Genomic DNA, 13,571 nt, shown 5'->3' on the forward strand with positions numbered 1-13,571 from the left:
GCGCGGCACCGGGCACCGGGCGGGAGGAGCGCGGGGATGACACCGCGGCACCTCCCAGGATCGCATCTGGAGAGCTGCCAGTGCTCTGCCAGCTTCGGAGGCGGGAGGCAGAGCCACAGCAGACGAAAACCCATTCCCTCTCCGGCCCGGCGTGGCCCGCGAGGGAAGGCAGTCTGCGACACGCACGGCTCGGGGGGGCTGCACCGCACCGCGGTTGTGCCACTCACTCACCCCACTCTGTCCCGCAGCCACCATGCCCGCCCTCAGGCCGCTCGTGAAACCCAAGATCGTCAAGAAGAGAACCAAGAAGTTYATCCGGCACCAGTCTGACCGCTATGTCAAGATCAAGGTGAGGAGYTGCTGCAGGTTCCCAAGAACAGGAACTTTGGGGGTACCTTTGGCGTTGGTGATGAAGGGAAGCTCAGCAAGATAGTGCCAAAGCTGCAGYAGCTGGGCAGGGAGAATCTGTGCTGGTCGGTGCACTGAGCCTTCAGGCCTGGTGTGTTGAGGGTGATCTCATTTTGTAACTCTTCTCTGCATTTCCACAGCGCAACTGGCGCAAACCCAGAGGTATCGACAACAGAGTGCGCCGGCGCTTCAAGGGGCAGATCCTGATGCCCAACATCGGCTATGGCAGCAATAAGAARACAAAACACATGCTGCCCACGGGCTTCAGAAAGTTCCTGGTGCACAACGTGAAAGAGCTGGAAGTGCTGATGATGAGCAACAAGTGAGTGTGTGGGACCTGTACTCGTGTCTGGGAGAGGGGCACAGTGAGGGTGACACGAGGGAACCCATTGCTCTCAAAAGCACAAATGCCATCACGGTTCCCTCAGTGCCACTGGAGGGTAAGGACACAGAGAGGCCTTGGGGCTGGCAACCACCTCCCCTTGGCAGAAATACACAACAGTGGCAAACGAGGCTGTGCTGCATCACAGGTAACTGTGGTCAAAACTGGGRCTCCAGGTTAGACCTGGGCACAGATCTTCAATGCTTCTTTTCACAAAGTAATAACAATAATTAACACTGCTGAAAACTGCCTGTGACCGAGTCATTCACAAGAAAAGCTGAGCTGTTTTGGAGGGGAGCTCCTGCTTCAGGCCAGACAGGTCAGGCTTGGTGAGGGGTGGCAGTTGTGGTTCAGTGCTTGTGCAGTGGTGCCCCTGTGCCCTGTGTGTCCAAGTGCTGCTGTCAGGACAGCTCCAACTGCTTTCCCATGGTGGGCTGGCTCCAGAGGCTTTGCTCTTGGTGGTGCTGGAGCCAAGCCCCAAACACTCTCTCCATCCAACAGGTCGTACTGTGCAGAGATCGCCCACAACGTGTCCTCAAAGAACAGGAAGGTGATTGTGGAAAGAGCTGCACAGCTTGCCATCAAGATCACCAACCCCAATGCCAGACTGCGCAGCGAGGAGAACGAGTAACAGCCTCTGCAGCCCAGATGTATTTAATAAAATGTTTGTCCAACTTGGGTGCTGTTTTGCATGGGCAGAGGAGGGGCAGCAGCCTGTGTTTGGCTCCAGGGCTCTGGCAGCCCCGGCTCTGCTCTAGCAGCAGTGTCATGGTGATGGTCAGTGAACTCGGGCATGCAGGTTCACAAGTTTATTTTATTTTCTACCACCCAGACAACAGATAGCCTTTCACACAGCACTATAACTACTCTTCACATCAACCACTCTGTCAAAGAAAAGAAAGCACAGAACAGTTCAGGGCTACAAGGGCCATGATGGCCTCATCCTCTAGYTGGCTCGTAAGAAAGGTTGTAAGGCATGTTTTCCTGTACAATGCAGGATCTGAGCACAGCAGCCACGATGGGCTGGGTGCTTACACACCTGGCTGCCACTTCTGCCCCCATTCTGATCTGGGCCCAGGACCAGTGAACCCTTGTGGCTGGTGACACRCCAAGGTGCTTCAAAGGGAGAGAGAAGCCAGTGTTAGTGCAAAGCAAAGCTTAAAGTGGAGTTTGCCACTGAAACAGTCACCAATCATACCTTGAGAAGATGGCTGAGGTATTTTGCAGTCAAAACCATAAATACGGAAGCCAAGCAACAAAGCTTCATATTGCCTAAATGCCAAACTATGGAGCCACAGGAGGAGGGTGGAGGTGTCAGRCAACTCCTTTGCCCTGTGCAGCCTCTGTAGCTCAGCAGGTGCAAGYGTCCTTTCCCAAAAGGTCTGTGGGATGAACTCAATAAAGACATGGCCTCCAGYTTTTAGCTGTATTACTTAGTGAAATACTATAAATACATTCTTGGGCAATTTAAGGTAGAAAGTGCATGTGCAGTCATTAAAAAAAAAAAACAACATTTAAAGCTATTTTCCTTTGTACTGCAGTAAGGAGTGTTTGAGGAAGTAGTTTCCATTGTTCACAGAACCATAACTGCAATTGCTTTGTGTGACCCTTAAAACAYACTGGAAGGTGGGAATACTCATCTTCCAGCCCACTCCCCTCCACAGGCCTGTGTTCCCCTGATCGTGGGTGTCCCATTCCAGTTCTGTGAGGTGTCTGATGCCAGTGCAGCTGAATCAAGCCAGTCACATTGTCCAGTTGGCACATTTCACACATCATCCTCAGTGTCTCCTGGGGCTGCCCAGGGACTTGGCTGTGGCAGGAAAGCATCTCCATGGCATTTATTCCTCCTTGTCCCACTGGTGTCTATCTGCAGCAACCTGAGGGCAGGAGGGTGGTGGGGAAAAAACATCTTAGCTCATGTCCATTGACTCTGAGGTGGGGAGGGAAGCAGAATCTTTCTGAATGCTCTCAAAAAGTGATGCCATTTCAGGACTGGATCTGATCTGGGATGAAAACTCGGCCATTGCTGGGTTTTTCTCCACCTCAGGGATGGTCAGGAGAGCAGCCACTGCCCGCATGGCCGAACGCTTCAGCTCATCCTGCTTCTCAAACTCCTGCTTCACTGAACCCGCCTTCACCTGCAAATGCAAAGCCCCATTTTCACTTGGCATTTAGAAAAGTCTGTAGAGGCACAGAACCAACATAGCAGCAGAGTCAGCAGACCCAGCCCAGCAGGACCCCCTCCCGTTGCTCTCTTACCTTGGTGCAGCAGGTTGCCCGCAGGGGCTCCATCAGCCGCTCAAGCCGCTGCAGCACAGCGTGGGGGCACAGTGCCGAGAGCCGCGCCAGCATGATGAACGTCAGCATCTGGSCACGAGGGAAGCAAACTGCTCTTGGTTCTCTGTGGGCCAGCTCAGAGCTGGGCCTGCTCTGCTGACACACTGAGCTGTACCCACACCCTGGGAGCTCTCTGCACTTGTGCAAGGGGCTTTGCTAAGAGCTTTGGTGGTACTGGAAATGCACCGCTAGCAGCCAGTGGGCTGGAGCTGCAGCTGGCCCAGGTGTGTGCAGTGCTGCAGGTGTCTGCAAAGGGCTGACAGCCCAGGGGGTACAGCCCTGCTCAGCATGGGGCTATGGTGATACACTGCTTGATTGCAGCTCAGGCCCAYAGAAAATCACATCAGTCAGGGCACAGCACCTACCCGAATGTCATAGTGATCCTTCAGCCCATCCTCCACATGGTTCAGGTAGTCATAGATGTCCAGCCGGTCCAGGCAGCTCTCCAGCAAGGTGTACATGCACTCAAAAGCAGCTTTCCTCACATCAAGGCCATCGTCCACTGTGTGCTTGAATGGCCCCATCTCTACCTGAACCAAGACAAGCAGTAGAGCAGTCATCAAAGAGCAGACAGAGAACAGCTCTATCTAGCTTCACCAGCAGCAAGTCACCATGTGGCCCCCAGCTCAGCAGTTACCTCCCGAATGAGCTCCCTTCGGACTTTTGTTTCATTGTACAGGCTGGGTAGGACTGCATTCAGTAAATCCCGGATTAAAGAAGGCTTGTTGTGAGCAGCAGAATTAAACAGGGCTAAAGCCACACGGCGAACRTTCAGGTCTGGATCCTGCAGAGTTTGTAAGAAGTCACCTGTGGGATAAGAAYGCATCAGTCAGTCCTGCAGCCAAATCAAACTGATCAAACTTGTCTGAAACAGAAAGCCCAGTTCTGGACAGCAGATCCATTGCATGGGCTCCCTGGACATAAAACACTTTTCATGTAGGTTATACTTCTCAAGTTCCTTTTTGGGGGGAGCTTGAATTCTGAGTTTAAATGCAGAAGCACTCTAAAAATCAATGCAACATGCTCAAGAGTAAGGCATCAGTGTGTTTTGCAAGGACTCATGTTATAGTGTTGCTCTTTAATCCCAAAAGCTAAGAAATACATGTAAAAACTAACTGGACTAGATGAGGTTCACACAGGACTGGAAAATCCCTGAGCTGCTACCAACASCCAGCCTCTCATGCCCCCAGTTCACACCCCTGTCCATACAAGCCTACCTATGCAGCCTTTCAGGAGAGCATCAATGGGCTCAGGCTGGTCTGCAATCGTGAACTTGATGGCAGTAACCACAGTGCTCCGGGCATGTGGGGAGTCTGTGAAAAAGAGGGGAAGAAAGACAGTGAAAAATGAAGACATAAAATCACTGCTGTAACTGTGGTACATCTGGCCTTGTTACACAAGTGTTACAGTGATAAGGGARTAGAGGATTCTTCTTGTCAACTCTGTGTTTAAACCTGCTCCTGCACAATCTCCTCATGTAGCCCATGTTCCCAGCACCCTCCTGCTCCTGTGCAGACCAGTGTTCCCCTGATCYCCTTGCAGAGAGATCCATCTTGTTACCTGCCCTCCTCTCAACTGGCTTCRCACCGTTGTACCCCTAAGCACTTTACAAGACAAATTCTCAGAAAAGGCAGTATTTTCCCACTTTGGCCATTGCCCTGCCTGTTACCTGCTGACAGCTGTTTCCTCAGGCGGGGCAGCAGCTCAGCAGGGTTCACCAAGGTCAGCTTCCCCAGGCATTCTGCCACCACGCTGCGCGTCCCCTCCTCCGTGCACTCACAGTGCTTGAAGAGCAGAGCCCAGATATCCTCCACGTAAGGGGCGAGGCTGTCGGCTGGCGACGAGCTGATGACTTCCTTCAGCGAGTGCAGCAGCAGGTACTGGCGCTTGGGCTGGCTCCCGATCTCCTTCAGCATGAAGGGCAGATACTCCTTCAGATTGCCCACGCTGACGTTCCCCAGCGCGTAGGAGGCAGCGGATTTCACCTCTTCATTGGTGGAAGCAAACGCTTCCAGAATGACGGTTCTGAGCTCCCTCTGAGCACTGAGGTTTGTGCTGCGGCCCACCTCTGCCAGGAAGAGGAAAGCCAGCACTTGAACAGCAGGGCTGGACTTGGGGCTTTTCACATCCTGGACAAACTGGTTCACTGTGGCAGGGGCTTCCTTTGGGCAGCCCACGGCCAGGGCTGCCAGGCACTTGGCCACAGAGTGATACGCCTGTTTGTGCAACGTTGGCGAGGCCCCGGCCGGGCCYGAGGAGTAAACGGGTGCTGTGAGCTGCTTCATCAGCTCCGGGTACCCCATGGCAGCCGTCTTTGTGAGGACCAGTGCTTGGAAGAATTCAGTGATGGCATTCAGGGCCCCTCCTTGAAGCAAAGGTGAGTGGACAAGGTGAAAGATTTCAGCAAGGACGGAGCCACTGATCTTGGAGATGCAAGATGGATAAACCTTGGCCAAAGTTGTGAGGAACATGATGGTCACCTGGGACACRTGCATGTCATTCTCAGTAATTAAGACAGGGAGCTCTGTTAGCACAGCCTCAATCATGGCAGGCTTGAGGCTGTCACTGTAGTTCTTCACCAGGATGTCCAGAGCATTCAGAGTGCTCAGTTTCAAGGCACGTTGATTCTTTCTCAAGAAAGAAGCTAGAATGGGGAGACCTTCCCCAAGGATGAGTCTCAAATCTATTTTAAGTGGAGAACTAGCAATTAAGGTTAATGCTTTGACTGTTGTCAGTCTGGTGATTTCATTTTTGAGCCTCTCCAGAAATATCTTCAARGTTGGGTGGAGGTCAGTGCTTAAATGGTCTCCCAAGTTGTAAATGATTTGAGCCATGCAGGAGATGGCTCKTTCCTTCACCTCCTGGTCAATGTCAGCTGCCTTCAGCCGCTTCAGAGTCCCAGTGAAAATGTCCTTCACATAGGGCTTGGCATCAAAGGTGGCAGCTTTGTTCAGGGGCCTGATAACTTTCACAAGCTGCTGAGTTACCAGCAGAGCTTCTGAYGTGATCTTATAAAAGGGGTCTCCAATACAGCTCACAACAGAAGGCAACAAGGTTTTGACATGAGGATGAAATACCTCTGGCTGGTGATTGCAGARAAGGACATGGAGGAAAGACAGCGTGTCGATCCGCATATTGGAGGAGCTGGATTTATCCGCCAGGGAGAAAACAATACCTGTGCAGGAGAGACAACAGAAAATGATGTCGTATTTTTCCCAAAGAAGGAGATTCACTGATCCAGCCAGGGACATCACAGGAGACTTTTCTCRTCTTCACCATACACTCACACCAAAAGCAAAGGCAGGACCTGAGTCTTCCAGCAATGGGATCCTTCGTAAGCCCACAGGCCAGAGAGCTCAGAGAAAAATGTGGAGGTGCAAACTAAAGAATCACTTAACCCTCCCAAAAGCGTCTACTCAGGGAACAGTGGAAATGAACCTGATGTTCTTATCCTGGCTTTAAGTGCAGAGGCCAGAATTAATCTGGGAGATGKTCAGCACATCAGAGCAGAACTTCCYATGAATGTCCTACTGCTGAGCAGAATAACTCACAGGAATAAAGCTGGAAACAGGCAAGGAGCACATGCTCAGAATGGATTTTGCCAACTCTGCTCCTTCACCCCAGACCACAGAGAGGCTTACCAGGGATAAGTGCAGGGATRTGATCTGCCAGGCAGCCAGGAAGAACAATGGCCAGTTCTGTCAGGAGGCTGAARCAACCCTGTCTTGATTTGATGCTCTTTTCTTTGAGCTGTTTGTGCAAGGCCTTGATGATGCTGGGAACCTGCAGTTTGGAGAAGCAAATGAGAAGRGGACATCTCAGGCACCCCAGCTCTCTCAGAGCTCGCTCTGGCACATGTCTAGCAGAGTTTATTCATTGAGTTTTCTGAGCAGCAGCTGCAGTAAGGCACCAGCCAGACGCTGCATGCAGAAGCCACCCTGCCTCAGCCTGCACACATRTGCCATGGCTGGCAGAGGGACAGTGCTGCCTGTATTCCCTCTTCCCCCTGGGAATGGCAGGAGACAGACAGGGAACTGCAATCCCTCTGCATCTGTGCCCTCTGAAGGCCTGCCCCAGGCCTCCTTCAGCAGCCACATTCTCAAGGTAYTTCTCAYTGCWGTGGGATTGAACCCAGCCACCACYGGCTCACACACCTGGTTCTGAAGCATTGTCAGGGGAATGTCATCCTTGCCAGAGGCATCAGAAGAGTGCAGCCAGCTCTGGGTGGGCAGCGTTTGCTTCAGCAAGGAGATRTAAGCACTGAAGATGTCAGCTTTGACATTCTCCTCCCTCTCTTTGAACCTGCTTATCAAGGCTGGGGAGAGAGTTCTGTAGAAGTCCTGCAGGAGATCGTGCCTGCTGCTGACAATGGCCTCCAGGCACTTGGCCGCAGCTCTGCGAACCTTCCAGCTGATGTCGTCATCATCACTGTACTCATCATCACTTTCTAGAAACAACACAAGGGAAAACAAGGTGCAGTATGTTGAGAAAACTGGAGATAAAGGATCACTTGATTGTCAGAGCTGCCTTCTCCAGAAGGAGAAAGCAGGAAGGGGAGAAATGTTAACCCCGTGTTCTGCTGAGMACAGCCATCCTCACAAGCAGGCACCTTGCTCTTCATCCTCCCCATTTTCAGTTTCCATCATCTCTTCCTCTTCCTCCTCGTTATCATAGTTGTAGTTTGGGTCAAAGGTGATGTACTTCAAACACAGTCCCATCACACTTGAGATGTGAGGGTCCATTTCCTTTGGGCACCTTTCACAAATGAAAATCACAAGGGTTAATCAGAGACTAAGCTGCTTTAAATATCCAAATATTAATCTCAAAATGATCCCAAAGTGTTTTAACATCAGTTGAACCAAAGATGCTCCTTTCTGCTGTGCACGAAGCAAGGCCACATTCTCCAATGGGGAGGATGTAATAATTTTTATAAGGACAAAGAAATACATCAATTGCCTTCACCCTTCMGCTAATCACATTCTCAAGGTRCTTCTCATTGCTTTGTGATTTAACCCAGRAGGCAGCTGTATGTGTCAATTCACACACACCCCTCCTGGCTGAATCCTCCCTTCCTAGGAGAACACCTCAGCAGTTCTGAAGGGCTCCTTTTCCAAGCAGTAAATGTTTGACCAAACAASAGGAGAGCTGCAGYTCAGCAGCTCCTCTGCTTAACCCCCTTTCCTGCCTCCAGCTGCCCCCACACACTAGGAGCAAGGRAATTGCCTCTGGCTAAGGAACCCTCCAAGGAAAACTCCTACTCCTGCAAAACCAACACAGAGGAACACCCTCACATGCTGAGGTAAAGCAGCTCATAACTTCAGCCCAATTCTGATTTCATATGTGAACTGTCTTCCCAACAGGAATCCTGGAAGGCCCTCCAAGGATACTGAACGTATCCTTGGAGGATATTTTACACCAGGAGGACTGATGTAAACACTGGAGAACACCACAGATGCACTGGATGGTGCAGAGATGTCCCCAAGGGCACACACCTTCTCACAAAGGACTCGAAGGCCTGGAAGCAGTACTCTCGCAGCTCGTCATCATCCACGTTACAGTACTGAACAATCAGAGGAATTATCTTCTCCAGGTGTTCTCCTGGGAAAGAGAAAGCAAGCAGCAATGTAAAACCACTCCTGCTTCACTAACCTGGCTGTCAGCTCAGCCACCTGCCACTTCCTTCCTGTCCTGGTAGGGCATTCATGCTGCAGACCTCATGGGCATGGAGCCAGCAGCCCACCAAAACCAGCAACCAACCCCTGCTCCCTGTCTGCAGCCTCTTGCTGGCACTGCAGTCATGGGAAGAGCTAGGACTAGAGATCTCTTGTGACCTAATCTCAACTCTGGCAGCCTTTTAGACAAGTAATACAATATGCTGCCCTCCATTTCTCTCMTTTAAGAAGGGGTGAATCCACTGACCTAGTTCACAGGGGTGTTAATTCAAACCAGGGAAGTGCTGCAAGATCTTGAGGTGAAGTCACTAGCAAAGGGCACACAGAGAGATGTTCTAGTGTCCCCTCCCTTCTAAGTGGAGATCAGAGAACCAGGCCAGGACCACAGAGGGGATCACAAACACTAATACATTAGGATTAATGAGAACTCTTCCTTTACCACTAAGAGGAGCTGCTCTAAACTGCATGTACATGTCCCAGCATCATTTCAAGCTGCTCATCGTACCTATGCGATGCCCGGCCTGCCTGCTGATGCCAGCCACACACTGAATGTACGTCCTGGTGGCAGATGTAGACTCGTTCCTCTTCAACTCAGTCAGCAGGTGCTCTGTGAGCTCTGAGAAGATGTTTCCACTGCAGGTCAGGACCAGGTGCCCCAAGGCAATGATAGCCCGTTTACGTACTGCCAGCCTGGGACTCGTCAGCTGGGGCAACAGGCAGGTCAGGATGGAGGAATGGAATGAGCACAGTGTTCCTCCCAACCTKCAATGAACAGAATAAGGCAGGAGGTCAAAGACTCAGAGATAATACCCTCTTGGCAGCAACAAATGCAAAAATCCTTCAGCTRTGGAGACTTCATGCACACTGTGGGGAGGGGGAGGAGAAGGGTGGGTTTGTCATTTTGGTCTCAACACTGACTTGGTCTGTAAAACATAGGGAGAGGTTATTTGTCTCCATCACAGAGGCGTTTTTGACTGTGTCCTTCTGGATGACCCAAGGGTGTGTTAATAATTTCCTGCATGCAGAAGACATCTGACACTGTCACTCTGACTTATGCAACAAGAGAGAGGCAGCCAGGAAAAAAAAAATAACAAGTGTGATCAGCTCATTGAGCTAAAATAAACCTCCCTGCTTTGCCCTCACCCTTCCACMCTTGTGTGAGCTGAGCTTCTGTGGGATCCATCACCAGAGGCACTGTCACTCCCAAGTACAGAAAGGTTTGGCATTTCATCTCTTATCCCTGCTGGGGACCTGCTCTACTCAGATATTCCCTAGGAGCGGCCAACCAAATTCTGTGCTTTTAAGTCCCAGTAACAGGATTAGGGAAATAAAGAAATCAAAAGCAGACACATCCCTGCAGCCCCCTGCCATACACAACTGCCAGAAGGAAATCCTCTGGTACCTGCTCAGCATATCTGACAGGATGTCAAGAGCTTCCAGCTGCACGGACACATCCTCTTGCTTGCCAATGGCTCCTGTCAGCTGGGCTGTGATCTTCTTGCACACATTTGCTGTCATGGTGGAGCCTGCAAAGAGATATTTTTCCCTGCTGTCAGTTAACAAGGAGTCTTTTTGCTGCTAGGAACCATTCAATCCCTTCTACACTGAAAACAGAAATCACCACTGGGGATCTAATCAGGACAGATTCATAAGATGTCTGCAGAGGAAAGTCCTATTGCTAGGAGCCTCAGGTATCCCCTGAAAAGCTGATGCACTTTGGGATACATAGCTCCAAACACAGCTCGACTTTTCATTCCATTCCATCTGGCATCACGTTGGTACCTCAGCTTCTACTGTCTCTCCTCCTGATTTCATTAACTGTCCTCTGGCAGATGAGTAAAGAATCGGTAACTTTTAGGGTCAGAACTGTAATGTTTTCCCCCATTTGCCCAAGGCTGGGGCTCCCTGTTCCTCAGTGACAAAAGGGACAGACAGTGTACCTGTGGAAGCTGGTGGCAGCTCAGAAATAACAGTTTTGAGGCCGATGCTGGAGATATCCCGCAGCTGCTCCTTGTCTGACAGCATGTTTGTACAGAGTGTGTCCACAACTGTCTCCACCTGGTACTCCTTCACTTTGCCAACCAGCGGGCCCAGGCTGCAGAAGAGAAGCCAGTCAGGATAAAGGGCCTAATCCAGCTCCCCGTGTCCTTCAAACCATCACATTTCTCTTTCTTAGAGAACCTGTCTGGAAATGACTAACATTCTCTTCTAAGCACCTCCTTAAGCAAAGAAAGGAAATATTCCTGGTTCCATTTTAAAGCCTCCTCATTATCCCACTGTGGATGGATGAGAGATTGCAATGAGTATGGACTTACTGAAGATACAGCCAGAGGTAAACAGGCAAAGAAGTTGGTCCTCTGCTCAGTGCCCAACTTATTGCTTTAAAACCCAGAATAAACCAACCCAAATCAGGCAGAGACAGAAGCAAGAACAAAAAAAGTCAGTACAGTGGGAATAAAAAAGAAAAGGTAACAGGGAAAGAACAGGGATAGAAGCAACATGCGTTGAAAAGAAGGTAACATGAATAGGATCCAGAGCAGGAAAAATAGAGGAACTCAAAGTTGTCTTTAAATGGCCCACCTTTCTGGAGCCCTGGGGTGAACTGAGCCATTCAATGGCATTTCTAGACTGAACACTCCCACTTAGCCATGCTGGGGAAAGAAAYGGGAAAGAACAAGTCAGCAGGAAGATCCCTTCATCAGAGGGCTCACTAATAGAGGAACCTGCTGCTTTTGTTCATTTGGATTTTAAAAATATGGGACTGGTCAAAGGCAGRTCAACAGCCCAGGCTGCACTCAGAGTCAAGGCAGGGGAAAAATCCAAGTGCAGTATAAAGTTCMATGAAAATGTGCTTGAAGAGAAGGATTTGGATCTGAAATTAAAAAGTCACAAGGGCTGTAAATGTTTAGCACCATTGCTATCAAACACAGAACCATGGAGAAATTGAGCATTGGATTCAAGCCTGAGAGAGGTCAGAAGCTTGATGACCAAAATTTTAAACTGGGCTTCTCGCTGAAGAAATAAAATCTTAGGGGTGTGCTTTCCATGTGGTGAGGTTCATAATATGAACACTGAAGTCCTTCTAAAATCATCTCTTGCTGCTTACAAAGGTATCTGTGTACTCACCCTTGTGAGTGTCTACAGAGAAAGTGCAGTGCCTGGCAGGAGAGGGCAAAGTCCCTTGCAGAGGAGTTTGAGAGAGGTGTCAAGGGCCAGGCTCCACCCTCACACACTTTCTGCAGTCTGGGATGGCTTCATTAGTGCCAGGGAACATGGCTAYTACTGCCCAGGCTCTTACCATTTAACAGCAAGGTTCTGTACTTCCCCATTTTTGTCCTCCAGCAATTTCAAAAGCATTTTTACAACTTTTTTCTCACTGTCTTCATCTAGTTTTATTGAATCTTTCTGCAGTTCCATCATCAGGTCGTTGGTGGCCATAAACCTGAAAGGACACAGGGAAAAAGTGGATTGGCTGATGWACAAATACAAATGTGTCACCTTTGCATCACCTGGAACAGCAGAACTTGGCAACTGGTGCTTGTAAKAAAACACACTTTCAAAGAGTAGCTTACAACACTGTCCTGAAGAATAAGGAAAATTACTATATCCTACAAGCAAGTAACTATTAACACGGGTCAGTTGAACAAAAACTCTGAAAGTGGCACCCAGCATGTGTACTTTCTCTCAGCAACTAAATGAAGATGGTTAATTATGCTGAAAAAAAACACGATGCATTTTTTCACCAATTGTCCAGTCTAGGAAAAGCAGTTTGGGGTCTAAGAATGCATCTAGCTCTTCTCTTTCTGGTTAACTTAGCACTGATAGTATGACTCCACTATCACTCCAAAATTAAGAATAAAGTCATGACTCCATGTAAACTACACCTCAGAAGTGCACGAGGCTATATTTGGATTGCTGTGAGCAAAACCAATTGAGAATTTATCACTCCAGCTAAGAAAGAAAAACAAAGACCCAACTGAAAGTCAGTTTTCTAACATTTTGCCAGACACTGGCAAAATGGATACTGAGAATTTTGGAAAGTATCTATCTGCTGGGAGGAGAAAGTGCAAAAGAAGTGCTGGTATAAGAGTCTGAGGTTCTAAGAAAACTCAGTGTTGCTATCGTGTATTAGCTGCTTTGGAATGTTAGCCCTGCACAGGATGGATGTCTAACAGGAACCAAGTCCTTCTCYCTTGCTGCCAAATGACAGCTCCTTTTTAAATTAGGCTCTGATGTCACTTATTCAGCACATAAGAGCTCTCATGCACAGGTCAACGTTTGARGCTTCAATCTGCAAGCCCATTCCTAAGCAGCAATGAGATACATCTGGAAGGAGGGACTGCTGTGGTGCTCCCCAGCCAGCCTGAAATCTGGAGTGAGAAAGTAATGTGCCCTGAGACATTAATGTGCAATCTATTTCTGATTCTGCAAGAGCTCTTCAGCTGCACCGTGGAGTTCAGTGTCTCTGTCAAAGCAGCATGACCAATTATGGCCACAAGCTGAACAGAGCCTTGTGCGGCAGCTCTGGACTCGCTGCATGCTGCCACCCTGCCCAGAACTGCAGGATCTCACAAACAGATCCCTCTGTGAGGAGGGAGCGATTCAAACCTGCTCGTGTAACAGGTGGAGCGATTCAAACCTGCTCGTGTAACAGGTGGAGCAATTCAAACCTGCCCATGTAACAGCTCCTGTTTGCCCATGTGCTGAGAGGAAATGGCCCTGCAGAAATCACTGTGACATGACATGTGCTCGATGCTGGTCACATCCAATTT

The 13,571-nt window shown here is 49.5% G+C and overlaps 3 protein-coding genes and 1 non-coding gene across 5 annotated transcripts in view; 3 read left to right on the forward strand and 1 right to left on the reverse strand.

The window, feature by feature from the left end:
* RPL32 (ribosomal protein L32) overlaps positions 1 to 1,469 on the forward strand; it is a 2,236-nt gene extending 767 nt beyond the window's left edge. The window contains exons 2-4 of the mRNA XM_057383108.1: positions 249 to 349; positions 549 to 730; positions 1,292 to 1,469. Of these exons, the coding sequence (XP_057239091.1) occupies positions 254 to 349; positions 549 to 730; positions 1,292 to 1,421 (408 nt within the window). The 5' untranslated portion in view covers positions 249 to 253 and the 3' untranslated portion in view covers positions 1,422 to 1,469. The remainder of the gene's footprint in view (positions 1 to 248; positions 350 to 548; positions 731 to 1,291) is intronic.
* On the forward strand, positions 49 to 184 carry LOC130583635 (small nucleolar RNA SNORA7). Its single transcript, XR_008966443.1, has one exon. It is a non-coding gene; the product is annotated as a small nucleolar RNA SNORA7 (small nucleolar RNA).
* A 41-nt stretch (positions 1,470 to 1,510) lies between the features above and the next one.
* On the reverse strand, positions 1,511 to 12,370 carry LOC130583621 (cullin-associated NEDD8-dissociated protein 1-like). Of its 2 annotated transcripts, XM_057383106.1 has the most exons (15): positions 12,098 to 12,162; positions 11,380 to 11,450; positions 10,740 to 10,894; positions 10,202 to 10,325; positions 9,305 to 9,561; positions 8,620 to 8,725; positions 7,737 to 7,882; positions 7,282 to 7,574; positions 6,769 to 6,910; positions 4,797 to 6,302; positions 4,345 to 4,440; positions 3,765 to 3,934; positions 3,493 to 3,657; positions 3,050 to 3,157; positions 1,511 to 2,928 (listed from the first exon to the last, which is right to left on the reverse strand). In XM_057383106.1, the coding sequence occupies exons 2-15, from the start codon at positions 11,418 to 11,420 to the stop codon at positions 2,701 to 2,703; spliced, it is 3,537 nt and encodes a 1,178-aa protein (XP_057239089.1). In that variant the 5' UTR covers positions 11,421 to 11,450; positions 12,098 to 12,162; the 3' UTR covers positions 1,511 to 2,700. The 2 variants fall into 2 exon arrangements, with proteins under 2 accessions (XP_057239089.1, XP_057239090.1); XM_057383107.1 differs by lacking the exon at positions 11,380 to 11,450 and having other exon boundaries at positions 12,098 to 12,370.
* Positions 12,371 to 12,662: 292 nt separating this feature from the next.
* Positions 12,663 to 13,571, forward strand: part of SEC13 (SEC13 homolog, nuclear pore and COPII coat complex component) — an 8,752-nt gene continuing 7,843 nt past the window's right edge. The window contains exon 1 of the mRNA XM_057383101.1: positions 12,663 to 12,672. Coding sequence (XP_057239084.1) covers positions 12,663 to 12,672 — 10 coding nt within the window. The remainder of the gene's footprint in view (positions 12,673 to 13,571) is intronic.

The sequence above is a fragment of the Malurus melanocephalus genome, unplaced genomic scaffold (assembly GCF_030028575.1).
Source record: "Malurus melanocephalus ecotype Western Australia unplaced genomic scaffold, MMel_1.1 scaffold_607, whole genome shotgun sequence".
NCBI lineage: Eukaryota > Metazoa > Chordata > Aves > Passeriformes > Maluridae > Malurus > Malurus melanocephalus.